Here is a 27,664-nt window from a genome sequence, read left to right on the forward strand (position 1 = left end):
ACACAGACCAAAAAGTTTGAGACGATGTAATAAAAGTTTCACTTTAAAAGCTATCTGCAATTTAAAATAATGCAAACTCATGAGATTAAACAGGCAAAAAGAAGAACTTAGAGGTTTAAAAATTCTTAGATAGATATGTTTTTCCCTAAAATTGTACAATCTCGTATCCACAGAAATTTGTTTATAGCCAACTAGCTTTCCACCCGCAGCTTCGCCCGCGCAGTCAAAGAAAAACCCGCATAGTTCCCGTTCCCGTGGGATTTCCGGGATAAAATCTATCCTATTTCCCGGGATAAAAAGTAGCCTATTTCCTTTCTCGGATATCAAAATATCTCTATACCAAATTTCATGCAAATTGGTTCAGTAGTTAAGGCGTGATTGAGTAACAGACAGACAGACAGAGTTACTTTCGCATTTATAATATTAGTATGGATAAACACAGACTTAAAAGTTAAATAAGCAATAAACAAACAAATATAAAATGCAAAGATATAAGAACAATTAATCACAATGATAAATAAATATATCAAACAATAAATATAAGATTTAATCAAAAGGAAAGTATAAAAACCCAATAGTTTGCGGAAAGATTTTCATCAGTAATTAACCGCAAGAAATTCGGTAGTCAACTGTCGTGTTGATGTTTTAATTAATTAGCTGTTAGATTTATTAGACACTGACTTAACTGGGTTTATTTATAGTTAATTGAAATGAAACATGATCAAATTACATCAAATGAAACTTTATATTTTTACTAGTATTACTTTCTATAGTCGAAAAAAATGAACAATTTGATTTATTTCTGAATATAAAAAAATTATTGTTAAAAATTATTGTTATTCGATATATGAGAGGTTGTGTGTGTTGTATAAATATGCGGAATTTTGCAATGAAAAAACGAAATCGCTGGTTAAAACTTGTGTTGATACAAAAAGACTAATATTATGAAGCTGAATAGTTTGCTTGTTGGTTTGCATGCTTGAATGCGCTAATCTCAGGAATCGTGGAATTATTTACCAATAGGAGCGGAGCAATGCAACTAAAACCGCGGGGCAAATGTAGTTGTATCATACAATTGATCAAATTAATATTCAGTAGTATTCAATAACTTTTATATAGTCCACAGTCCACACTCTACAATTATTAACTACAATTTATTTCACAAAATCACTCAGCATGATACAGATGATCAAATCATCTAAAACTTCTGAGATTAGATATAAATCCAGATAACTAAGAAAACGTATAAAAATATGCGTCCCATAAAGGGACAGTTCCTTATTAAAGACATTTTAATATGGTCCTGACAGATTGTCACAATGATTGATCATTATAACCCACCACTTTATAAGAACCTCTATTCTAACAACTTATCTTCTTTAGAGAGGTCTTTTTATATTGGCCATTGAAGTAAACCTTATCTAGGCAATGAATTGTCAACTCTATATTAAAGTAATACAGTATATAATCGTAAATAACAATTTTATAGGTCTCCCAACGGGATGGGCAGCCAAATACGGGATAGAGGATGGAGCGGTTTTTGCTAATTGTAACTAATTCTAGGCTATGAAGATCTGAATAAAAATCAGCATTTCATTCGTTTTATATGGGTGTGCTGGATGTGTGGAGTTTCTTTGGATAATTGTAACTGTAAATATGTAGTAAGATATATCAGAGAGGATGGCACATGGACTCATATGTAGTTAAGGAAAATACTAATGTATGTTGATTTATTTGGGTTTAAAAATTAAAATTACCTGTACTCTGGGCTAAGTCCAGCATTAATTTCAAATCAATTAACAGTATCGGAGTAATTGATGGACGAACTACGGCTGAATTTTGAATAATGCTAGCTTTGTAAAAAATAATATGTATAATACAAATTAAAACTTTTATAAAGAAAACAACGAACGAAAAAGTGTTTTAATTTATGGGCCTGAAAATATTTCAATTAGACATTTTGTTTATAGTTTTTTTGTTCCATAGCAACGCCTTGTCCTAGTGACCTCCAAAATAAAAATCGATTTTGATGTTATATTGCGATTACCTTGAAATTCTTAGAATTGTAGGGTAGCTATTGTACTATTTCAAACAAAAAATACATTTTGCTAATGAACAAATTATTCTGTGAAACATTTTCTTTTTGCACGGTACATCATATTCTTATCTTGTAAACATCGATAAGTATCAATTAAAATTGGCCACTCAAAATTACTTCTAAACAAAAAACAATAACAACATTAAAAATAGAATCAGGAAATGCAACCTCTTTAGTTCCATATACTGGCAACATTGCGTAAAGTTTAGACAAATTTAAATATGGAGAGATGCGTGAATTGGAACGCATCTGATGTTTCAAAGACATAGGAAATGGCGGGAAAATAAAACAAACAAACGTGAACGGATACCGTAATGGGGATAATTGGCCGCGATGAAATAATATAGATACAACGTCTCTAATTAAACTGTTTATAAATAAAAGGTAAGGAAACCAGACATTCTGTATTGTTCCATATTCATATAATATACTAGCAGTCCGCCCCGGCTTCGCCCGTGGTACATAATTACGTTTTCTCTACATAAAAACCATCCTCGTACTTCAAGGAATATAATAAAAAAAGAATTAACGAAATCGGTTCAGCCGTTCTCAAGTTATGCGCTTACCAACACATTTTGCGATTCATTTTTATATATAAGAAGATGTAGTGGAAAAACAAAAAGCAGGCAGGGAGTGCTGCTATAATAAAAACGATTGATCCGTGGACCGTGATATCTCATAATATGAAAAAGTTAAAGTCAAAACTCATAATCAAATGTAATTTTCAACGATCATGTAATTAATTTTATGGGTCCATTTATTTAATACTAAGCTACTGTAATGACAAAAATTAAATCGCAACTAATATTTCCAGCAGGATATGTCCTCCAACAATACTTTTAGCTTATAATTACTCTGACCAATTGAATTTCAAATAAAAATATACGTATTTTTTCAAAGAAAATTTTCAAATTTCAAATAAAGAAAAGCATTATACGCCTACCAAAACACCCAACAAATAGAAATACAGGGTATAAACTATACCCCGTTATCCAGTCTAAATACGTCACTCACCTCGACCACTTGTCGCAGATCTTCAACATAAACATTCTCGGTCTGCACTATTTCAGCACAGACCCGCTCCAGCTGCGACAGTCCAGATAGCTCCTCGAATACATTCTGCCCTGGTAACATAATATGGTTAGAATCAAGTTATGTTTGAGATTATTGTGGAAATGTTTAAATAAAACAATAATTGTTTCAATGGCCTGTTATCTGACTATGACAATTGACATGTTATTAAAGATGTAAAAGGTAATTTTTAGCAACAATAAAGTAGAAATGTTATGCAAAATCTTTATTGGAAATACAGAAACATCTTGTGCACATAACGTGATAAAAGAGGTGCATTAAACTTGTTAAATAATAAATGATTTATTTTAAAAAAGTTTCGTAAAGACTGGAGAGCGATTTGGTAGTTTTTTAATCCGAACTACGAGTGAAAACTATTACCCAATTAATTAACGTTTCATAACCTAATTAGGAAGTTGATTTAAATATCAGTTTACAAATTTACTTACTTGGTATCGTCTCCGTTCGACTCTCTTCTGATATGCTCGCCTTCAACACCCCAGCGTTATTCACAAAGTTATTGCTTCCATTAGCAGATGTCATGTCCACATCACTATGGTCGTCCAAGCTCTCGATCGAAGCAAGGTATGCGGAGTTCACTCCTCCCTTATTTTGAACACCACTGCTTGATGTTGAACTCGACGAAGCAATGGAACTCATAGAAAGCGGTCTAGTCACTTGTACAGGCGGATTGAGTCGCACCACTTCTTTCTCTGGTCCCAATTTCAAGTTTCCCGTAGATCCTATTGCTTGCGGAAAAGGACCTGATTTCATAAGCTGTTTCGAAACCTCTTTCGGTTCTTTCCTAGGAAGAGTACTAACTGCATCATTTGTTTTTGGAAATTTCGCCGGTGACACTTCAGGCGTTGATGTTTTTTCAGGTTTCAGAGGAGAATTGTCTTTTGATGATAGTTTAATATCGAATTCTCTATCATTTGAAGTTATAGAGAGTTCGATAGATTGATCGATGTATGGCAAGGATAATGATTCAAATGCAGTTTTATTATTATTAGGTACATCGTAAATAGCCAGCTGATTATTTGTGGGAACGTCATATGTTTCTGGCTCATCAATTTTAAATTCTGGTCTAATTAATTTTTGTGGAGATTCTACTTTTTCATCCGGTATTTTGCCAAATGATTTTAGTCCGCATGGTTGATCATAAATTTCTACTGATGGTAATATTTCGACACCGGACTGAGATATTTTAGAAGTAGCTCCTACTAAGGGAATATTACATTTACGTGTCGATGATCTAGCAATATTGTTTGTTTTCTTTTGAAATCGCAACGTCGTCGTCTCAGACGCGCTGGACAACATTCGTTTAACGTTCGGCGAAAGGTTATCGAATGCAGTTTCTGTTTTCGTTTCTTTGAACACCTTTTGCGGTTTGTTATTAACATCGACATCACTGGTAAAGTCACATTTATCACTAGCACCATTGTTATCACTTTTAGTTCGAATGTTGTAGAGGGAACTTTTGTTAAGCGAGGCAATGGGAAGTTTGACGCTGCCTGCGATTTTCGATGGGTCCTTTGGTGGGCTGGAGCAAACGTCTGCTTTCGCGCTGTCCTTATCTTCTGTCATTGTTTTTGGAATGTTTTGTACTGGTGGGTCGTTTCTAGCATCTTTGGCTGTTTCTAGGCGGATCGCATCTGGCCTTAAGCTCTTTGCTGGTTCGAGGAGGGCGTCGTATATTCCAATGAGAGTGGGAGTAAGGTCTGTTGTACTTCCTGTGAAAGAAGAAATATAACGTTAATAAAGAATACAGTCATATGTAATTAGAGAAATATTAGAAACGACACATAAGGGCTAAAGAAAGAAACATTCAATAACTTGCAGATGTATTATCTTTCTCGATTCTGATAAACTAAAACATATGTACAAACTATAAAAACAATTTATTAGTCCATAAATCTCGAAATTTTAACCGTCCTTTTGATTTTGATACGTCATAACAAACCATCTACGATTACATAATAAAAGATTAGACCTTTGCGAGAGTTTTAAATTAAACCTGATAGCCATAAAGGTAAAGCAAGATTGTATCAGGTCAGGATTATGTCACTGCTAACAAAAAGGCTTTTAGAAGTATTAAGTTCGTGTCGTAGGAAGGGGTCGAATGACTATCTTTATTTGGATGTTTTGTTTTGTTATCTGTTGTGAGTTGATATGCATTTAGACAATGTTTTAGTGGTATTATAAGATAGTATGTATTCTATTGTTTCCGTCTGATATTTTTGATTTTCTAGAGGATAAATTATTGACTTTAAGTTATCTACCTACAACAACAAAACTTAAGATTTCTGTTATCACTACATAGTATAAAACAAAGTCGCTTTCCCTGTCCCTATGTCCCTTTGTACGCTTAAATCTTTGAAACTACGCAACGGATTTTGATGCGGTTTTTTTTTAATAGATAGAGTGATTCAAGAGGAAGGTTTATATGTATAATAACATCCATTAAATAGTGGAGAAGTACTGTTATTTTTGAGGTTTTTAATGTGATGACGTAAAAATTACATTTTTTCCGCTTACATTGCAAACGCAGGCTGAACCCTACGAGTTTTATCAAAATAATGTACTAAGTATTATACACATTGAAAAGGTCTACAGAAAAGTCCGCGATGGCAAATGTCTATCTCTTATGGATTTCCCACAAATAACTATTTTTGTCATTTACTTTTTACGACAAATAATGGCTAATTTTCGAAGCGATTTTAACCAATACAGCATTAATCCTTAACCAATTAAATACCTTGAATACATTGTTCATTTAATATAGATCTATATGGCCGTATGATTTAAGTGAATATTTTCGAAGATATTACAGATTTAAAAATTGCGGGACGTATCGTTTGCGGCGGTACCGGCCGGCCGCCCGGCTATCTATTTTATACCCGGGCGAAGCCGGAGCGGGCCGCTATGTTTTTATATACAACGTTCACAGTTTTTCTGTAGTGTATTTAGTATCAGCATTGCACCCATGCGAAGCCGGGGCGGGTCGCTAGTCGATAATAATCGATAGTTACTTTAGTTTTAAATATTATATAGTTTAATTCTTTAAATATAATGCATTGCAAGATAGGTAGGTACATTTTTAAATTATGTTAATATGTCACCATTCAAAAATGCATAAATAACGATAAGTTCATTATACTATACCAATAACGTATAATATGAAAGAGCCAATTTCCCCACGGTATTCAATTATAACTAACATCCTTTCTCAATTTTCATATATTTTTTTCCTGAATTCTAAACCACGTGGTTCCACATAGACCAACTATCATAACCTCAAACGTCATTAATTCTCACAGCTGTGACATAACGTTTCGTGACCCGTTCGACGGAAGTGAACCATTAGTAGGGTCAAGGGGCAGTAGCCGAATTGTGATCTTAATTAGGTATTGCCGTATTGCGATATGTTAGGCTGCGTTTACACTATAAGAGTTCATTTATTTGAGCAACTATAACTCATTTTGTTAGTTACATTTTCTATGATTGTTAAACATTTGGTGGTCGGATTTTGATGCGTCATGCGGTTGTTTCTTTTTTCTTTTTAATAGGTAGGAAAGTTTTAGGATATATTTTATAGGGTTCTAGATAATGCAGGGAAGCCTCATAAGCTAAACTAATTGATAAATAAAGCGTTGTGGATTATTTTAAATAATTACTGTTTTTATAGAAATGCTAGAGATATAGTGAAAAGACAGCTTAATTTAGTTCTCATGACGTCTTGTAAGTGACTAAAGTTTAAATGCAAATTATTCGTTTATAGATACTTATATTATTTGTACCTATAAAAAATAAAATCAATAAAGACTATTACGTAAATTACATCTTTTAGTGCAGTCGGGTAATAAAGACGCTGCATACCATAACAAATAACTACTACACGTATAAGTTAGAATATTTTACAAGCCCACAAATAAAGCTAAGATCAAAGACTGCTTTCCATATTTAGAATGTTTCCTGCACTCTGTGGTTTGTGGCATTCTTGGAATGTATGCGAATTGTTTTGAAAACAACTCTTGAAATAGTGTGGAAGCTTTGTGTAAAATCTGAGTTTGTATTAATTTCCACCAATTAGGTGGGCTTAGAGAGAAGTGTCCTATTACGATAGTTTTATTTGTATACGTAGTATATTATTATTAGTCTGTGGTTTTATGTATTTTGATACGAACTTACTTTACTTGTAACTTTTGAACTTGCATAATAGAGATAAGTTTGGGATATACGAGTGCATAGTGAGCTTTTTGGGCAGAAAACTTTGAAATAAAAGAAAATAGTAACTATTGAAATGTTAACAATTGTGTTTCTTTTGAAAGTTTTGAAGTTGAAATTTGAAAGCAAGCGCTGTGTTTTAATTATATCAAAAGCTATAATGGGATTAATGTTTTAATCGATTATCAATGGTTAATATAATTATTATTCTTTTAAGATATTTAAAGATTGGTATTCATAACCATTGTTTTATAGATAAGATAAGATAGTAAAAACGTACAACAAAATAATACGTAGGAGCTTATAACCACGATATTATTATGTATATCCCTTAACTAGCTGTGCCTTGCGGTTTTACTTGCAGTGGTCCGTTGGTCTTAGCGTGATGATATACATATAGCCTTATAGCCTTCCTCGATAAATGGGCTATCTAACACAGAAATAATTTATCAAATCGAGCAGTTAGTTCCTGAGATTTGCCTTTTCAAACAAACAAACAAACTCTTCTGCTATGTAATATTAGTTTAGATAATAAACTATAGCTTCCAACATTAAGTAACATAATATTCTATTGAATAATATACATGAATTAATAATACATCATTTAAACAGTGTGTTACCGTAAAGGTCCTACTTTCTACTTTCAATATGTCAATATCCACCCATTATTATAGTTCCTTATATTGTTCACTTTCTAAAGTTTATGATTTATTAGTTTCCTATGTTTATATTATCATAACATTTTCATACTTTTGAAGGTTCCGTATGTAATAATGATAATTGCAGGATAAATAGTTTAAATTATAAGGTAGGTACTCAAATTTTGTGATAATATCGTGTGATTCGCTTAATAAATAAGTATGAGTACCTACTTAATAATTACTATAGAAATGGAGTTATTAATCCAAATATATATTGAGTAAATTAAAATAATACATTGTCATTCAAGGCATAACATGTAAAAAATATCATACTTATAAAAAAACTTGCTACAAGTAACCACAAATAATAATATAATAAACTCTCAATTTCTCTCAGCCACAGCTCTCAGCATATACCACAGACTATAGAAACTATCGACAATTAGCCTTTTCCAAAGGAATGCGTGTCTGCAGTTTTCCCGCCAAGATGGCGCCGAGGTAGGCGCCAGGACAGTCGATGTTAGGGCCTGCATTTATTGACGTTTTATTTGGTTTTATTTATGTTATTTTCTATGAGAATCGGGCGTATTTGTGTAGGAAGAACAGAATATATTGTCGCTTTTATTAGTCATTCTTCCCTGTACATATATTCACATACAGAAAATGAATAACATTTACTGTTTCCTATCTTTTTCTTTTGATATAATACCGTATATGTTTACAAATTACAATACTGATATTAATAAATTTCAATATATTTCTTCCTAATTGATTGTTGATTAGTTATCATCACAATCTTCATAACTTATCACCTTTTAGATGTATTTAACTCAACAATAAAATGCTCAAGAAATACTCTATACTCTATTGTCTTTAAATAGAAAATGAATAATATTAAAATATCCCAATATCTCCAAAACCAAGGTATTCCTACAAATGTCTCTTTCTAGATTCTTGTCGAGTTTTCTACTACAATGTGGTGAACTATATAAACGTGTTTTTGTAAAACTACATCTTGTATATTGTAATGTGATAAGATTCCTAAACATAAGTGTTTTTTATAACCTTACACTTTTTAACGTTATACCAGGCCACAGTATTACCATCCTACAGTATGGCGACGAATGTACTTGTGCAGAGAAACGGAGGGGAACTGGCGGGGGGTCGGGCGACGCGGGCCGCTTAATGCAATCACGCTGAGTTTGCATTAACTATCGCGAAAGGACGACGCAGTCGTATTTTTTGTGTAATAATTTTATTATACATAGGTATTTACATATTCTATTATGTCGTGCAAAAACTGTTCCGTTTACGGATGTAAATCTACATTGAAATCCCAGAAGGAAACAATATTTCAGAAAGATTGTATTAATTGTATCTGTTGAATTAAAATCAAAGCTATGTATATGTTGTCCTCATTATTTTCTAATCAGATTGTACATCCCAATGCGAATGCATTACTTAGTTAAATGGTATAATATACAATTAAGAACATCCAAAAATAAAGTGTCCACGTAAATAATATTTAGCAGTGCAATCAAATCTGTAATTATATATTTATGAACAAATAATTACATCAGATTTAATAATCGCAATTATTTTGAATGTACATATGAATAAATGATTTCATCATAATATTAATAATCAAAATTGTTTTATTTCCCATTTGTTGCAACCCTAGCGTATTTTCGTGTGGCAGCGTAAGTACCTACGCTAGCGGCGGCATCGCGCGACATCAAAGGCGATTCCTTACTGTAGGAAATAATATTGTAATACTGTGACCAGGCCGCAAGCGTATACCTAAGACTTGTGATGTTCTCCAAAATATAGGAAGAAAGTATAGAAACTTATATATAAAATAAAATAATTATTTTTAAGAGATATAACCGATAATTGTAAACGCCAATTGCACTGATAGCCTATCACACAGTTTTTTGAAGCATGGTGTATGCATTACTTATTATTATTTATCTGACTGATAAGTAAAAAAAACTTATCTAGCAGCAGTAAAACCGCCTATAAAGGAATTTCCCTTTCGTAGAAAACACAAGTATTTATTTATTTGAGTGCACCTTTTCAAATTTCTTGACATACATTTCTTTATTTTTACATTTTTATATAAATTATTGTTTCATACTGCCACCTAACAGACCTTAATTATCTACATAACATTATATCATGTTAAGTGACAACACTAAATTAAAATTAATTACTCCTCATCAATCTCTGTTATCTTATAATATAGCAACATTGACAGCGAGTCGTGTCATTGCAACAATAATTACTGGCAATTATTATAAATTGAAGATGCGTTTAGTATGTGCAATAATATTTATTCACAGCGATAAGGCATTAAATTCAAATTCAGCTCTAGTTATGAGAAATTAAATAAACAAGAAAAATAGAAATTTAATGTTCGGTTAATTTTCAGTGTATAATTTCAACGCTAAATCAATTTATTCCTGCTTTAATTCATACTTTAATTGTTACATTTTGCGAAATGACCTAGTACCTAGATAATTATAATATATCTTTCACACATCACTACATAGTATAAAACGGTCGCTTTTTCTATCGCTATGTATGCTTAAATCTTTAAAACGACGGACGGATTTTGATGCGGTTTAGATCGGATAGATAGATTGATAAGGAAGGTTTATATGTATAATTTATTAGGTTTAAAACACAGGGGGCGGACAGCTAGTTGCTCATAAAACACAGCACAGTAATAAACGAACTGAAAATGATTATTATTTATTATTCAAACAGTCATTACCAATCTGTCAAAATATTCCCGCGCTTACGCACTTCAAAATTCAAAAGCCCAATCCAGTCACGATTAGTGCGTGCGCAAACCAGATGCCAGTGTTATCAGCACAGATAAATAATGAATATTCATGAATAGACGCCGTTAGTCAGACATACTTGATGGTGAATTTACACTTTCGCCATTCGCCTCGAGTCGACGCGAACGACTGTGTAAGTGGTTGATCATTCGTCTTCCCTTTATTACGTCCGAAAGCACCAATACGCGAATCTCAAGACGAATATCGAATAGACTGTTTACAAATGCGTTATTCGCTTCGCTTTTCGCGCGAGTGTAAAAGCAGCTTAATAGTGTTGCCACGTGTGAAATGTTTATTAATGTTAAAAGGTCAATGAGTGGTGTTTTCGTGATTGTAATTGATCGATTAAAAACTAATTACAATATGAATGAGCGCTCGGATACTTTCATTTTGTACTTAACGGTTCATTATCTGAAGTGACATTCACGAATTCAAATTGAAATGTAAATATTTGTGCTGATCGTGACAAATAATTTGACTTTCAAATTAGGATTTAAAGAAGAAAATGATTATCTTTTGACCCTTCGTCAACGTAGGGCTGCAAAAAGAATGAACTTTTACAATGATGAAATAGATTATAGAATATGTATAATAAAATGATATTTCTTTAATATGCCCCTAGTGAAGTATACATTGTTCGGATGCCATATGTTTTAAATTTTAATTATCCACCCTATACGAGCAAGTCCCTTCTATCCTGTTTATTTTTTGTTAGTTAAAAACTGGACCTGGTGATTCAATATCAATTAATACTTCAATAAATAATTTGAATAGAAAATGTCTACAGCCCTGCACCATAAAAAAGCTCGTATTGATTTTGCGCAGTAACACATGAATCTCTCCCGCGAAGATAAATTCGCAATTTGAACCATTTGTCAAAGCCCGATGACTTTTTAATACTGGCCACACCAATCGTTATACAATTAAAAAATTTGTATGCAAAAAGGTTTCGTATGTGTGCAGTGCCGAGCCTATGTAAGCCATTTTTTATCTGTGCACTTTTCAATACATCAACTTAAATCGTTATTCTCGATTCAATTGAATCGGTAATGACTATAATAAATATCGATGACCCAGTGACTAATACCACCCACGGAACAGTTATAATTGCTTATAAGATCGACTGATAAATCCGATTGGGCTATTAATGTGATTGTTTTTTATTATAGGTAATATAGATATAGGTAGTGATGAGTATTAGTTATTTTATTATGGATATAGTTTGATAGTATTTTAATAGATAATCAAATTGCAATTACCGTTTTATGAAGAAGCTTATAATGATAACACGATTGTCCATAAAGAAATACAATGTTTCAGATGGTTATGAATGTAATTACGTTAATTTTAGTATTCCGCCATACCTTCAAAATTTTTGTTGTACTTAAGTCGTGTAATTTGTATTTTAAAAAGTAGTTAAAACAATTTTGAAATTGAGACGAGTCTTAGCAAATAAATTACTAAGGTTGGGCCATATAAGAGATTTTTTTAATATTTTATATCGAAATCTACGTTCGCCATTTTTTCGATATTGAAGCTTTTACCTACTATCATGTTAATTCGAAACACTACAGATATAAATATCAAGGTAGTCAGTCTGTTTTCAGTTTACCCTAGGTCAAGACTTGGTTAGGACCAGACAACGGTGGCTTAGGGCAATGGCCGAGGTCGTAAAATATTTTATGTAAGTAACAAAACCTTAGTTCAGTACATACTACATTGTATACGTGCCCAGACTGTACTAAGTTATTTTATGACGTTTAAAAAACGTTATCGAATTCGACTCGAATAATAAAAGTAACAGTTAGGTTAATTTAAATAATTAGCTCTAATTCAAACTAATTACTCATTAATGCAAAATCATTTATCGACCGAATTGTCATTAATTTCTAATTATTTTGCGTATGGTGTTTTAATAGAAACAATAGGGCTGGCACAACGTTGATTAAACAAATCTTATTAAGCATTTATTTTTGTATCACGCATTATTTAAAATTAATTTATAAAGAGAAAAGATTTCTTACTCCTTATTTATTCATTTTATAAACACAAGCATCAGTTAACCGAAAACTCAAATGACATAGAACAACAGCATTGCCATATTCAAAAAACGCACCACAAAATGTCATATGTTAATTTCTCACACGGCAACAAGACCTCTTGTATGCTCTTGACACGCTTCTCGACATTCCAGATTTACATTTAACATTTAAATTATGGTGTTACTTGAAATGTTTCCAATTGAGAGGGAATACTTTCTTTATACACATTATTTTAAGTGTCACTTTTTGAGTGGCACTTTAGACTTTTCTTTTGAGACTGAGATTTATTGTTTTCATGTACCTATTACTTTATCACTACATAGTATAAAACAAAGTCGCTTTTTCTGTCCCTATGTCCCTTTGTATGCTTATTAAGACGATACACAAAAAAAAATCCACTGCTTGGCGGGCGGAGTCTAATAGCTCGCTATCGCGAACGCGGGTGTGCGCGAAGTCATTCTTGCTAACTCGCCGCGCTGCCGCTGGCCGACTCGGGACAAACATGTATGGAGTCGTCATACAGTTATAATATTGTTATACATTTATTTAATTGTTGATTTATTGGTTTTATTTTCTTGCTTATAAACAAATAATCTTCTTTTTAACAACTACTTAGACATTATTAATAATTATTATTATTTCGTAATGTTTACTTTATTACAAAATAATACAGGTTATAAATAATCTTTAAAATAACAAAAAATATTTTTACTCTGAAAAAATGAAATGGTACTCAATAACGCGGACTACTGAATTGATTTAGATAGAATTTGATGCTGACGTAGATATTACATCATGCCCAGAAAATATGAAAGGTACTATTTCTGAAAGAAGTTATAAACCCTAATTCTTCTCAGTCAAAGTCAAGAGTGGAAGATATCACTAATACAGTAAAACTGATGCGAAACTTTGGATGTTAATTTGTATATTTTTTTGTTAGTTGTTACTTAATCACGTCAAGACTACATTACCAATTTTGATAAAATATAGCTAATTGCATGGATTTACACATAGGATACTTTTTATCCGAACTGAACACTTCTGTGGGAAAAAACAGGATTCACGATATAACTTATTCCACGCGGGCAAAGCCGCGGTCGGAATGATATTTTTTTAAATAAAAAAATTGTTTAAAAAAAAAACACAAAATATATTGACGCATGTATTTATTTTTTGCACTCTATTATAATTGTAATTATTCATTACAAATAATCAAAATAAAATAGCCAGAACAAAGTTAGGCCCTGGTAGGGTAGGTAGGTAGGTACAGCAATGTGAGACGAACACTGGCTTATTTATACCAATAATAATGTATTATAAACATTAAATTAAGTTTACAACAAAAATACATAATATTAGCTAATGTGAAAACGAATCAACCAATCATCCCACAACAATGAAATGTGCACACAAATATTCATCCAAATCGGTTCATGTGATTAGGAGGAGTGACTGCAGCGCCATCTTCCGGGCCCAATTGTGTTTCCAGATCACCCAGGAACTCAATTTAATATACTTACACAAAATTTTTCGAAATTAAAACTCACATTACTATGTAAATATGAATATAAACCTGTTTTAGTACTAAGCAATTTCCCGCACAGGTGTAGTAAGTATAAATGAAATAAATATCAACATCAAATTCTTTATACAACATACTTATCTACCACCTACTAAGAAATGTAATTCTTGAAATTTTTTCGTATTTTTTTAAATATAATACTACTCCAATGAGCTCCTGTTCCATATTATGTCCACCATACTTCCACTAAGTTCACCATGATTTTTTATTTCTTTGCACTTTGTTGCTTTTTGCTAAAAATGGAATCATGCGATAAAACCAGTAGAGCTTTGATAACATACATTTTTGACTGAATAAAGGTACTTACGAAGGAGTGGATTCACATTGTGAACAATCAGTGGGTTTATTTTCCTTCTGGATTCCGGATTTCTGAACAGATTATTTATGCTATAAATGAAAAAATCTTACACATTCGTTATGTACTTAAAAAAGGGGTACATATCAAACATCGTCTATAATACAATTATCATCAAATTTAAAATAAAACCAACTTACTTCATTAATTTGTTCCAATTGTAAGCATTCTTTTTCCTCCAACCTTTATGTTTCTTCTTCTTATTTTCTTTATTGTCCCCATTTGTCTCATTTTGTCTTATCGTGTTGTCACCCTTTTTTACGATTGCGCGAACGACACAAGTCCCCCGTGTGACGGCCGTAGCGGGAATGACTCGTGCAGCGATCGGGGTAGGAAGGTACAGGGCGGCTCTCGCTATATTGGCTGGTCGCGCGCTAATTTCAAGTATTTCTTGTTTATTTCAAAACCATCGCATATTTCAAAATTCTAACACGGTAGACGTATAAGGTTGTATATTTTATAGTTAATATCCAAAAAGTCGTAACTTTATGTTTGTTATTTTGAAGATGCCAGAGATTAAAAAAAAATAACAATGATAACTTTGTATTTTTTTTCTATCGAGAAAATATCATGGAATCATGTTTCTAAAACGGTAGACGTATTGTGTTACTATTGAACTTTCTTGTCAAGAATTTTCATCACGACAACTTTAATAATATAAAAATTACGAAGGTTTGAAAAGGGCCGTAAATGTTAGAAAAATTAATTCATCACCTTAAATCTAAAATCTTTAAAACTACGCAACGGATTTTGATGCGGTTTTTTTATAGATAGTGATTTAAGAAGAAGGTTTTTGTATATAATTTATTAGGTTTCAGACAAAGCGGGCGAAGCCGCGGGCAGTAAGCTAGTTAATATTATAAGTCAATGTAATAAATTAAAGACGCAACACTTACGTTAATTATTATCATTTTCCTTTTTTGTAAAGGAATTGCAAGCTAATTATCACTTAAATAGGTGTCAGGTAGTTTATATTAGGTAGTCAATTCTTTATAATAATAATTAGCATATTATGTAATAATATAATTAATACATAATTCATTTTTAGTAGCCTTAAAATTAGTGTTATTACAAAAGTATATTCGTTTTTTAATTACAATTTTGATACCTATAGTTAATAATTATGGGGAAGATTAAAACATGAGTGCTAGAAAGCAAACAGTCAAAGGCAATTATATGTGTTTCCAAAGGAGAAATGTTTTATTTCGTAGATTTTAGCAATCATAATAAAAATATTTTCAACACATATATTGGAAATTATAATAGAATTTCCCAGTGCCAACCCTGTTAACAGTTAACATTATTTTATAATTTATGACCGCAATAACCAACAATATACTTACCTGTAGTTTGTAAACAAACAGTGACGTCATCATGACATCATTATCTGTTAGATGTGATTCATAGTTACAACCTGTTTGACATTTATTGACATTTTATGTTAAATTATTAAATACTAAAAGACGCGTCACCTGGGGTTGCCATGTCTTAAAGAAGTACCTCTTCCAGTGTGGAAAAGTGACGGCGCTAGTCGATTTTTTAAGCTATTGCATAGCTTCTATCGCGGGCCTTGAGCGCGGGGACCGAATCGAGAAATTCCGTAACAAAAAAACCTCACGCTCCCCATTCCGACGGGCTTGGAGGTGTGGCTTGAAGGCATGCTATGCAATAGCTTTACCGCGGCAGTCTCCGAGTGCCACACGTCTTTTTTTAATTGAGAATAGGGAAGCGCTTGACCACAATCTCAATGTTAAGCTGAGATGAGGTCTAAGATGGTACGCGCTTCCCTAGAAGTTAATATAGGGACGATATATAGCTTTGTTATTTTTCCACACTGGAAATAATACTGATTTAGACATCTTGATAACATGGCATGGCTGATGGCTATACAGGGTGTCCCACTATCGGTATACTAAGCGCGAAGGGCCGTAGTTTTGCATACACTGATCACGCAAAAAATACTAAACAACAAAATTACGTCAAAATTTTTTTGCTAGATTTTTCCTTAAAGTTTTCTTCTCTAGCTTCGCGCAGCAAGCATATACCGCTTCGCTAATGTGAGCATTTTGGCTATAAAAACACGATATCTCACGTGCGGGTGGCATAGCGAGTGGCAATAGTTTTAAGAATTCATCTATCCGACAAAAAAAATGCGCCTGGAATTTTATGTGTATTTTTTACGTACTCAGTGTATGCAAAACTATAACATCCTTCGAGCTTAGTATACCGAAAGTGGGACATCCTGTATAGAAAAGCATTAAGAAAGAAGAAACATGATATTCTATTATAAACGGTATGCTTTAAAATCAAAACTAAAAAATAATTAGCATACCTAGTCAACATTCAATTTTCGAAATTTCGTAGAACCCAAAAACATTGTACAGATTACATGCAGGTACATTCTAAGAAAAGTACATTGTGAGAATAGTTAATATGGGATTCTCTTTTCTATTCAATTTTGTAAAACCCATACACACCTTATCCTGATTCGAAGAACTAATTACTTTTACGTAATCGCTATGATTCATTATGACTTGTATTTATTTAAATTTGATTCGTATTCTCAACAAGGTAAAATATAAATTCGCCTGTAAGTATAATGCGTAAGTGTCAATGAACGATAATAATGTGATTTTACGAGTGAATAATTGCATGTGCAAGCGTTGCTAGGCAACGCGTGTTGAGTTAAACTACGACCTACCTATGTCATGTACCTAGAATTAAATAATAGTCCTTAACTATATATAGCCAGAACCTAATTTAACTAATTATTGCACCTATTTAGAACTATTATAGAAGATTATAAAGTAGGTTAATATTTAAAAACTATAATTCATAATTAAAAATTTAAATAGGTATTTAATGCAGCTTGCCTAATAATATCAACTTAACCCCATTAATAAATTGAAACTTTTACGATGTTGTTCATTAGGGAAATATAGGAATTAATTTAAATTAATATTGAATTACCATTTAAATTTCAATAATTCGCATTGCAATTCAAATTCTATGAAAACCAAGTTCCAAGGATTCCCTTTTTCAGTTATTACTTCATAATATCTAGAACTTATTATTAAGACAAGAATAATGAGTAAATGAGACAGCGTGGGAACAGAGATAACAAAACAATAACGTATAATAACTTGTACATAGATACTTATAGAACACAACCACACACAGAAGGAAAATTTCAGTACATTCACGTACCTACACCTACTAGAATAAACGAAAAATATTTCTAACTTTATAATTTACAATTTCCCCAACTTACCGTTAGAACAATATCCAATGTTGAAAAAGTTTTATTTATTTATTTTTTACTAGAGCAACACTTTCACTCTAAAATCACAAACGCACAGAACAAGCAACCATTCACACCGATATCAAAAACAACACTAATTGAATTTTATTTTTTAGAACACATGGCGCGAAACGAAATTAAAAACAAAACAAACGAGCGTCTTACGTCCTTTAACGATCGTCACTGGCTATGATTAATGATTCACTCAACAGACAACAAGGCAAATAATAGTAATTATTCGTATTTTAAGATGGCTATTCGCGCGCGATTATGATCTTTATTGCTATATTAATATGAAATTAATTGGTGAATCAATTTTCTCGTTCTATGACTCAATGGGAGGAAATACAACGTCCTTATAATTTACGTGCTAAGTCTTTTAGGTTGTTTGAATCCTATTCATATTATAAATGCGAAAGTTTGTTTGTTTGTTACTCCTGCACGCAAAAACTGAACCGATTTTTGATGAAATTTGGCACGCTTAGAGGGTTAGAGCCTAGAGGGTAACTTGGATTAATCCATAAGATAGTTTTTATCAAGAAAATCCCACGGGAACGAGAACTATGCGGGTTTTACTTTGACTACGCAGGCGAAGCTGCGGGCGAAAAGCTAGTTTATAATATCTTTGCCAGAGAAAGTCTAATATTTTTAAGTATTAGTGTGTCAAACTGATGTGGACCGTGCAAAATTGGACAATTAGGTTTTTTTGCAATTTATCATAACGTTGAGAAATGATCGCTGCTTGCTTGTGAACTCAATATATTAAGATCGCTCTTTCTTGTGTGCGTTTGGTCTACTAAGCCATTACATTGACAATAATTGACATATAATAAAAAGCCTAAAAAGAATATTACTAAGAAGACCATTATCTAAATCCTCCAAAGTACTTATATTTATTTATTTATTTATTTACGGCATACGCCAAACCATATATTAACCTGAATTCTAAACTTATCACTATGTCCTTAGTTCTAGATACCTCTTACATTCTTCACCTATCATTCCCATCCCTATCCCCATCTGCATATAGGTGCAGAATTGAGAAATGAGTTCAGCAGTGAAATTCGGTGTAAGTGAGTTCGGGTATATTATCTATGATGAAAGAAGTGGATAACCTAAAATAAAATATTGGGTTATATGTGTAAGTCTAATTGCTAGTGTGCGATCTCTAACGGACAAGCCATGTGAATTATTCCTTATGGAAATAAATCTCTGTTCTAAAGTAATATAAGTACTGTATCCCATATAGTAAAAATTTGGTGAAAAATATTTCGCAGTGAAAATAACAGAAACATCCAAGTTATAAAGTGGTATGCTATAATTATAGCACCAATACCCACAGGGACCAAAATTGCGTGCCGCATCTCACTTAGGTCGTCTTGAAGGCCGCTCCAATGAATGGGAGGCCTCCTACCAGCGACCTCAAAGCAATTTGACCTTTATCAACGCTTTAAAAATAGATTTGGAATAATAGATTATTGTTTCGTTTATTTTATGGGTTTCTTGGTTTACTGTAAACGACAAATGTTGAAGGTTAAGTTAAATATGTTTAAACTTGTAAGAAGTTTAGTTGAATGAGTAAATACTTACTCGAGTTTGAAAATGATAATCTATTAAAATAACTTGTGTATTGGAAAACCTTGGTAATTTTTGGGAACGTAAAAAAACAGCTTGCATTCGTTTTATTATTATGTATAATATGTATTTTATATAAATGTCGATGATCAAGGATAACGGTCATTATCTTATAAATCAATACTTTTCGCAGATCAAAATATTGTTATTTTAAATCTCTAAACATTAGCAAGCATTTTTTGTTTTTATAAGATAATAGATGTTCATACTTCATTTACAGCTGCATAAAGTAATTAGTAAAGCGCATACAAAACCGCGTTGAAAAGACTAGTTAAATTATATTACGAACCAAAACATTTATAAGCTTTGTACATAATACATAATAATGATAATACATATTAAAGTAAACAGTGACACATTTTTTTTAAATTGACAGAATATACAATATATCACACAAAACTGTTTTAATTTTCATTTATTATCCGTACAAGCTCAAACCGCTGTTTCTCTCGCATATAGTTAATAGTTATGCGCGACTTCACCCGCTTTGTAAAAAACTTAACAAAATATAATATGTATACAGAAACCTTCATAGTGTATTACTCTATGAGACTATCTATTAAAAAAACTGCTTCAAAATCGATTGCGTAGTTTTAAAGATTTAAGGATATAATATAGGGAGTAGGAACGGATAGACAGCGACTTTGTTTTATACTATGTAGGTAACTAGTGATAATTAAAAGTTACATTATATTATAACTATGTATACTAAAAGTTCAATCAATTCGGTTCCTTGTAGTTTTATCAATACCTATTAAATATTAATCGATTTGATTTTCATATTAATTTATTAGTGATCTGAGTATAACCAAAAAAGTTTATTACAAATACTCATATTATACAAAAAAAAATGTTTAAAATTGAAATATGCAGATAAGCAGCTGCTGATGGCATACATATAAATCTCGCTAACGATTTTATTTAAGTAAGTACCTATAAGTAAAAATATGTAACATACAAAAAAATCTTTTAGTTCATCAAAGAATGCGTCAGTATCATAAATTTCTCAAAAAATTGACTAATGACCACCGAACTAAAACTTTCCTAGACATTAGAAAAAATCTCATAATTTTTATCACTCGCTTGCGTTCATTAAGAACGCATAGAGTGCATTGACCCGAAGCATATCGCACGTAGTGATGTACCGCTGACACTAATCATCGATATCGATTTTTACTATTTTCTTATTTATTATGAAAAGCAATAATTGTCTTACATTTGGCCACTTTTAAATTACTATAATGCACCATATCGCTTTCATATAGTTATGAGTTGTTCTACACATCCATAAATAATTTGGCTTCTACAAGCATTTTAATTTTTCAGGAATATTTCAGCAATTTAATAATTTAATAGGCATTTTTTTATTATTGTTTGAGCTGTTGTTTTGCTCAAGAGCGCAAATAAAATTAAAAAAACTCACATCTTATAATTTATTCGCCACATCCACATCCATTCTAATCATACACAGAACGGCCTTAACTAAATTGATTAAATTATATACTATTTCGCAGCTGACTGTAATAATAGGTTGTTTTAAAAGGATGGAAAAATAATGCAACAGATTCTAACAAAGCTACAATTCACGTCTGGGCGGGAACCGGCGAGTCGTATTTTAATCTATAACATTGAAAGCTCCTATCAGTTTGAACCTTTTTTTAAAATATACGCTATTATTAAATTATGCATTATTTAGAAGTATGTGATAGAAGGTCTTCTATCACATACTTGGTAAGTTAAGATAGTTTCAAAATATGTATGACTGTAAAAGTATAGGTACCTAGTAGGTATGTTAACACAATTTGAAAAAGCTGCAATCTAAATTATTGACGTTACCTATTCGCAGGTATTACCTGTTACAATTTAAATTACAATTTAAAATTGTAATTATAACACTATATTTAATTAACAATCAGCAAATACTAGCTTTTTAGTTATTTTAAGTACGATTTATTATTCCTTTCGTCATATTTCTTTATATGAAATATGACATGCTTATTAAGGACGAGTTATAGACTAACATGGTCACAAAAAAGGTTCTAATCCATACACACAGGTTTCTTGTCAAAGCAACGGTCCGACATGCATGCCGTCATATTTTTTTTCTTTAAATTGTACTTAACCGCCAACTTGATGCGAAAAAACACGCCAATTACTATGTGTATACTTAGCATAAACGTTTGTAGTATTGTTTTTTACGCATTAAGATACAATATACACTATCATTAAGATTCAAATTGCAATGGTATAGCTATTTCTTTAATCCTTAACAGGTATGAATAATCAAGCCAACATTTATATTTGTTCTTCACGGTACAAGCCAATAGTTTTTAATTCAACCTGATATTACAACAAGATGTTATGAAAACATTATATTAAGGTAGCAATTAGCATATAATTCCCCAGTGTCACTTTTGTATCCTATTTAAAAAGATTTTTTTCTTTTAACATATTTATTATTAAGTTCAACATTACAACGCCTCCACCTACGATTATATCAATCCAAACACTTTCACAGTCAAAATCATGTGATTAAAAATCGATATCACCACATCACTATTTTTAAGTACATAAAATAAAAGCGCAGTCATAATATCCTGTTAGCCAACGCACGTGTTACGATAACCGTCTCAAAGCATACATTTAACTCAAGTGGCTCCATTGAGACTTCAAACAGTAGTAATGCAGGAATTGTATAAATTATATCGATACATCATTGTGGCCTTGTGACAACCCTACGTATCTATTACCGATTCGATTTCAGTTATTTCAACTAAGTTTTAACACAATTAGTAACGTATCTGTTTACGGGGTTCTATTTTGGGGTAAACGAACGAAAAATATCTACCACTTACTGACTAGTAAGACAGAATAATCAAAATTGTTTGAGCGCATATAAGTTGTAAAATACATACAAAAATACTGTTAAATTGAGGACTTATTGAACTCGTTTAAAAACTAACCTATTTATTTTATTGACCGTATAAAAATCATCAATCACTATTAATAGTGTACCTATTTCATTTTATTTAATGTATAAATAATATCATACAAGTCTGTATTAAAATTTAAAATATTTTACATCCAGTACACGATATAATGTTTTCATTGTACACTAAATCTATCTGGGCCATCTAGATACAACTAAGCTACGGATTAACTAATCTCGAGATAAACTTGCCCGTAATAAATCTATTTAATAGTACTTATAAAGTCGAGTTAAATGATGAATTAATGTTTATTATAGAAGCATATTAATTATTGTAGATAGATTGTTTCCCACAGAAAAATTAAGTAACATAACAACTGCACAGAAAAACTTGAATAAGTTTATGATCGCATCATTAATGTTAAATGTTAATTATATATTATTATGTAAGAATTATGGTAAATAAATAACAATAAGAATATATTTTGGTTGAAATATATTTGTATCTCTCATGTATTTTTGGAGCAAAAACTGATATTAATGAATCGAAAAAAATAGACCGCATATAAGCTAAATGTCTACATAAGTAGTTTGTGATAAATAAATCTTAACTTTTGTGTATTATAAAGCATATTATACTTACAAATAGACTCTACCCTTTACCTAGGTATTGCAAATCAAACTTATCATTCAATAATTCGATTTATTACCTTACTTAGACCTGTGGTTGTAATGACATTTCTGATTTATCTGTGGCCTGTCAATTTTTCCGCCAAAAAAGTGTTCTATTACAAATGAGATAGCATTTACCTATCATTACCAAGCTTTGTTCTAGAAAATGTGAAACTAGATCGATTCAGGTTCTAACTAGAACAGTGGGTCACGCCCGACCATTAATTGCGAAGTATGCTAGCTAAGAATAAATTATAGCTTATTTATGCCTATTTATCAAGGAACCATAATGTCCCAACGACTATAAACACGAAAATTTCAATACCAACACAATAGTAAAACATCCGAAAAATAAATCTGTTTAACTTAGTCTTAACTCGTTCTTCCGTCCAATACACACCATTCGAAAAAAATATATTTTAAAGTTAAAATAAAGTTTCACAGATGGCAACATTCGACGAACTTTTATACATAATCTGTACTAAAAAAACAAATGCCGGTCGGCGCGCGCTTTTGAGTTTGACATTCAAATAAAGAATTCCAATGAAGGATAAAGTTGGATAGGATAGAAATGGCCGCGGGTGGAGGCGGCCAGAAATTACACAAGCCGTTGGTCTGGATATTTTAGTTCAAACTAAAAGTATTTTAGTCTTACGGACATTATCGAGACGCGTTGAAGCATTTACTGGGGACGAAGAATAGGAATAATTCGTGTAATTTTGGAATCCATTAAAAATCATATTTATTTATTTATTTTGGTCTTCTAATGGTACACTCAGAAACCCTGAAAATTTAATAGGATAGTTATATTTTTAATATAGAGTAGGTATAATAATTTTTAACATATGAAAATCACAGAAACAAATTTCCGAAATAAACACGAAATAGTTATCGAAAATTTTAGTTCGATTGCGACTTAAAGTTATATTCACGATTACAACATAATATATAAAAAGTGTTATAAAAAACTATACCTACTTGAAGGTGTCCAATAAATCAATAATATTATCTATAATACAATCAAACCAAAAGGGCACGATATTATTCACTGCCTTTATCCCTTTTCGAACGCGTATTTTATTACCTGAAACAAAAACATAATATGTTTAACAATTTATTAATAAAATAAAAGTTTTTAACATTTTTTACTATTCTTAGAAGATTTAATACACTCGATTTAATTTAAAATGGTGACTACATTACTATTTTATAAAGTAAAAGTAAAGGAATAAAAGCAAAATATTTGTATCTGTATGTGTTAAACACGTTTAAATAAATAATAAATAAATATTATAGGACATTATTACACAAATCGACCTAGTCCCACAGTAAGCTCAATTAAGGCTTGTGTTGTGGGTACTAGGCAACGATAAATATAATATTAATTAATAAATATGTACATATATAGATAACACCCAGACCCAAGAACAGGTTGGCTCCTCAACTATAAATTTAATACATGATTTCAGTATTTTATTGTTTAAAAATATTCTCAAGATGGGAAGTAAGTGAATGATCGCTAAGAACCTTAGTTATGAAAAAATTGCTTTTTGATTTAAGAAAAAATTGATTTCCTCAGTTTAACGACTAAATTTATTTCAAATCAGGATATGATATACAAACAAAACCCCATACAAAATCTAGTACTGTATATAAAACAAAAGCCAAACCTCACACACATCTCATATGTTGACATTACGCATATAGTAAACAAATTCCTAATCCATAAAACAAGATAGTTCAACGAATAAAAGCTGACAATGATAAATAGTTGCCATATTAATAAATGGTCATGGAGCATGCTATCATGGAAGTTCTAAGCATGAATCAGTGGTACTATAACAAAGAAATGTGTAATACTAATGTTAGATAATTGTTCTTAAACTCAAAATATAAATACATACTTCTTCTTCTTTTTTTCAAATGGCAACTCCCTACTTATTTGAACTTTGAAGTTTATAGAAGCACGTTGAATCTTCATACATGTAATTACAATTTAGCACTAGTGGTTCGGAAAGCAAAATTTAAATTTAGTAATTTAAACATTTGTAAGTCCCTCACTATAAGTAGGTGAATATATGTGTAAAGAGTAACAAACATGCATAATTAGGATACGTTAATAAGCTCGTTCCAATATTATTCATGCAAAACGACGCGGAATCGAATCCCGCCTCGTTATCAATTTTATACTTCTTAAAAATTTAAAAAAAATGCGATTGAACTGCCACAGATTGGTTAAAATATGACATCTGTCAATAAACATATATTTTTAGTGCTAGCAAGTTGCAGTTAATCATAATTAACACGGTTTTCACAACCCGTTTATTAATACCACCACCTAGTTTTAAGATTAATGAGATAATTGCAAGATTGCAATTGCACATAAATGTTTTTATACTTTTTCTTGTTAATACTTAGAGATTATTTCATGTATAACAACTTAGCATTTACAATTACAAATATAGCATTATGATATGAACGTAATATTAATTCATTTCAATACACGGAAGACGAAATTAAATTCCGTGACCCAAAACATAAAATTTACAAGTTATCTGTCAAATTTCATAACATAACCTTTACACCACAACAATGGTACATAACAACGTAACGATCAAATCAATCATTCGTTCCACTTTTTTGACACTAAATGCAAATTTGGCGGCAAACGCAAAAGTGTTGCCAGTCGTAAAAACTGAATACTCATTGGGCGGTCTGCGTTATTTGCAAGGGTAGGTGTGCGTGTTTATGTCAAAACATTTTTTTGTTGCTTGACAAATTGAAGACGTTTAAACTTTGTTTAAAATCATTCATCGGTGTCTCATCTGTTTAAATTATTTGTGTATGCGTGCGTTTGTTTAAACTTTAAAGTTATTTACGTATAGTGCAGTCGTCAATTTTTATAAAATTACCAATGTTCTAACTGATTTCTTACATATTCTGTCGTATATCGTTTCTGAAAGGTTTTTTAAGCTATTGCATAGCTTCTATCGCGGGCCTTGAGCGCGGGGACCGAATCGAGAAATTCCGTAACGAAAAAACCTCACGCTCCCCACTCCGACGGGCGGAGGTGTGGCTTGAAGGCATGCTATGCAATAGCTTTACCGCGGCAGTCCCCAAGTGCCACACGTTTTTTTTTATATCTATAATCAACATACTAGCAATAGCTTTTCATCAATTTATTAGAACTAAGTACAGCCAATTTTAAATCTTTCAAACTTAAAAGAAAAAACAATACTGGCCAAATGAATCCGCGTCCTCGGCCTCGCCGTGAAATGTAATAAGTATAGTGTTGCCCTTTTGAATATTTATGTAAGTATGTTTATGCAATGCACGTGTGATGTGCATTATTCAATGCTGTTTGCATTGCAGAGATGATTAAACCTTAACTGTGGAATGTCGCTAATATTAACATTGAAATTTACATGAATATAGAGAGGAAAATATATTTTCCATTGTTTACTTTTATGTAGAATTTTTAACTGTATTTTTGTAAAGTGTGTTACCAATTACCATATTTTTTGGGACAAAGAAATTGTGTATTTTTTTTTTTATTTGAAAGCTGGCGCTGCCCGCTTTTTTTCTAACAAATTTGATGACAGAATTTTTTGGTTGTCCTACAAAATACGTTCTTAATCACTTCTTAATAATAACTCTCTTTATATTGTTTTAAAATTACATATATCAATCCTGAATCTAATCTGAAATTCTTTTTAACCAAAGAGATGATTGATTCTTCTTATATATAAAAATGAATCGCAAAATGTGTTGGTAAGCGCATAACTCGAGAACGGCTGAACCGATTTCGATAATTCTTTTTTTATTATATTCCTTGAAGTACGAGGATGGTTCTTATGTAGAGAAAACGTAAACATGTACCACGGGCGAAGCCGGGGCGGACCGCTAGTCTTATATATAAAAATGAATCGCAAAATGTGTTGGTAAGCGCATAACTCGAGAACGGCTGAACCGATTTCGATAATTCTTTTTTTATTATATTCCTTGAAGTACGAGGATGGTTTTTATGTAGAGAAAACGTAAATATGTACCACGGGCGAAGCCGGGGCGGACCGCTAGTAAATTTATAAAAATAACTAACGAAATTTTCTTTAACATTTTTTAATTAACTACAACTTGATTATTAAGCCGGCGTTAAAATCTTAATTACGCCGTGAAAAGCTTGCTTCGTTATTTTAATTAAAACCAGAGTTGCACTCATTAAAAATATTCAAACTTTCTGACCACCTTTGTCGCTTTTCCATACT

At 31.6% G+C, this 27,664-nt stretch overlaps 1 protein-coding gene and 1 long non-coding RNA gene across 4 annotated transcripts in view; both read right to left on the minus strand.

Annotated features, from left to right (window-relative positions):
• Nucleotides 1–27,664, minus strand: part of GEFmeso (Guanine nucleotide exchange factor in mesoderm) — a 77,900-nt gene that overhangs the window by 17,265 nt on the left and 32,971 nt on the right. The window contains exons 1-3 of one of the 2 annotated variants that reach the window (XM_089711734.1): nucleotides 18,134–18,350; nucleotides 3,619–4,902; nucleotides 3,113–3,222 (exon numbers count right to left, since the gene is read on the minus strand). In XM_089711734.1, the coding sequence (XP_089567860.1) occupies nucleotides 3,113–3,222; nucleotides 3,619–4,756 (1,248 nt within the window). In that variant the 5' untranslated portion in view covers nucleotides 4,757–4,902; nucleotides 18,134–18,350. Of the gene's footprint in view, nucleotides 1–3,112; nucleotides 3,223–3,618; nucleotides 4,903–18,133; nucleotides 18,351–27,664 lie in introns of those variants that run through there. The other variant, XM_089711733.1, reaches the window with a different exon arrangement.
• LOC149476579 (uncharacterized) lies at nucleotides 14,060–15,302 on the minus strand. 2 transcript variants are annotated; one of them, XR_016317801.1, is made up of 2 exons: nucleotides 15,003–15,302; nucleotides 14,060–14,876 (listed from the first exon to the last, which is right to left on the minus strand). It is a non-coding gene; the product is annotated as an uncharacterized LOC149476579 (long non-coding RNA). The 2 variants fall into 2 exon arrangements; XR_016317802.1 differs by having other exon boundaries at nucleotides 14,060–14,894.

This window comes from Colias philodice, chromosome 27 (genome assembly GCF_061535455.1).
Source record: "Colias philodice isolate Cphi_HAF_F1 chromosome 27, ilColPhil1 Martin Lab GWU primary, whole genome shotgun sequence".
Lineage (NCBI taxonomy): Eukaryota > Metazoa > Arthropoda > Insecta > Lepidoptera > Pieridae > Colias > Colias philodice.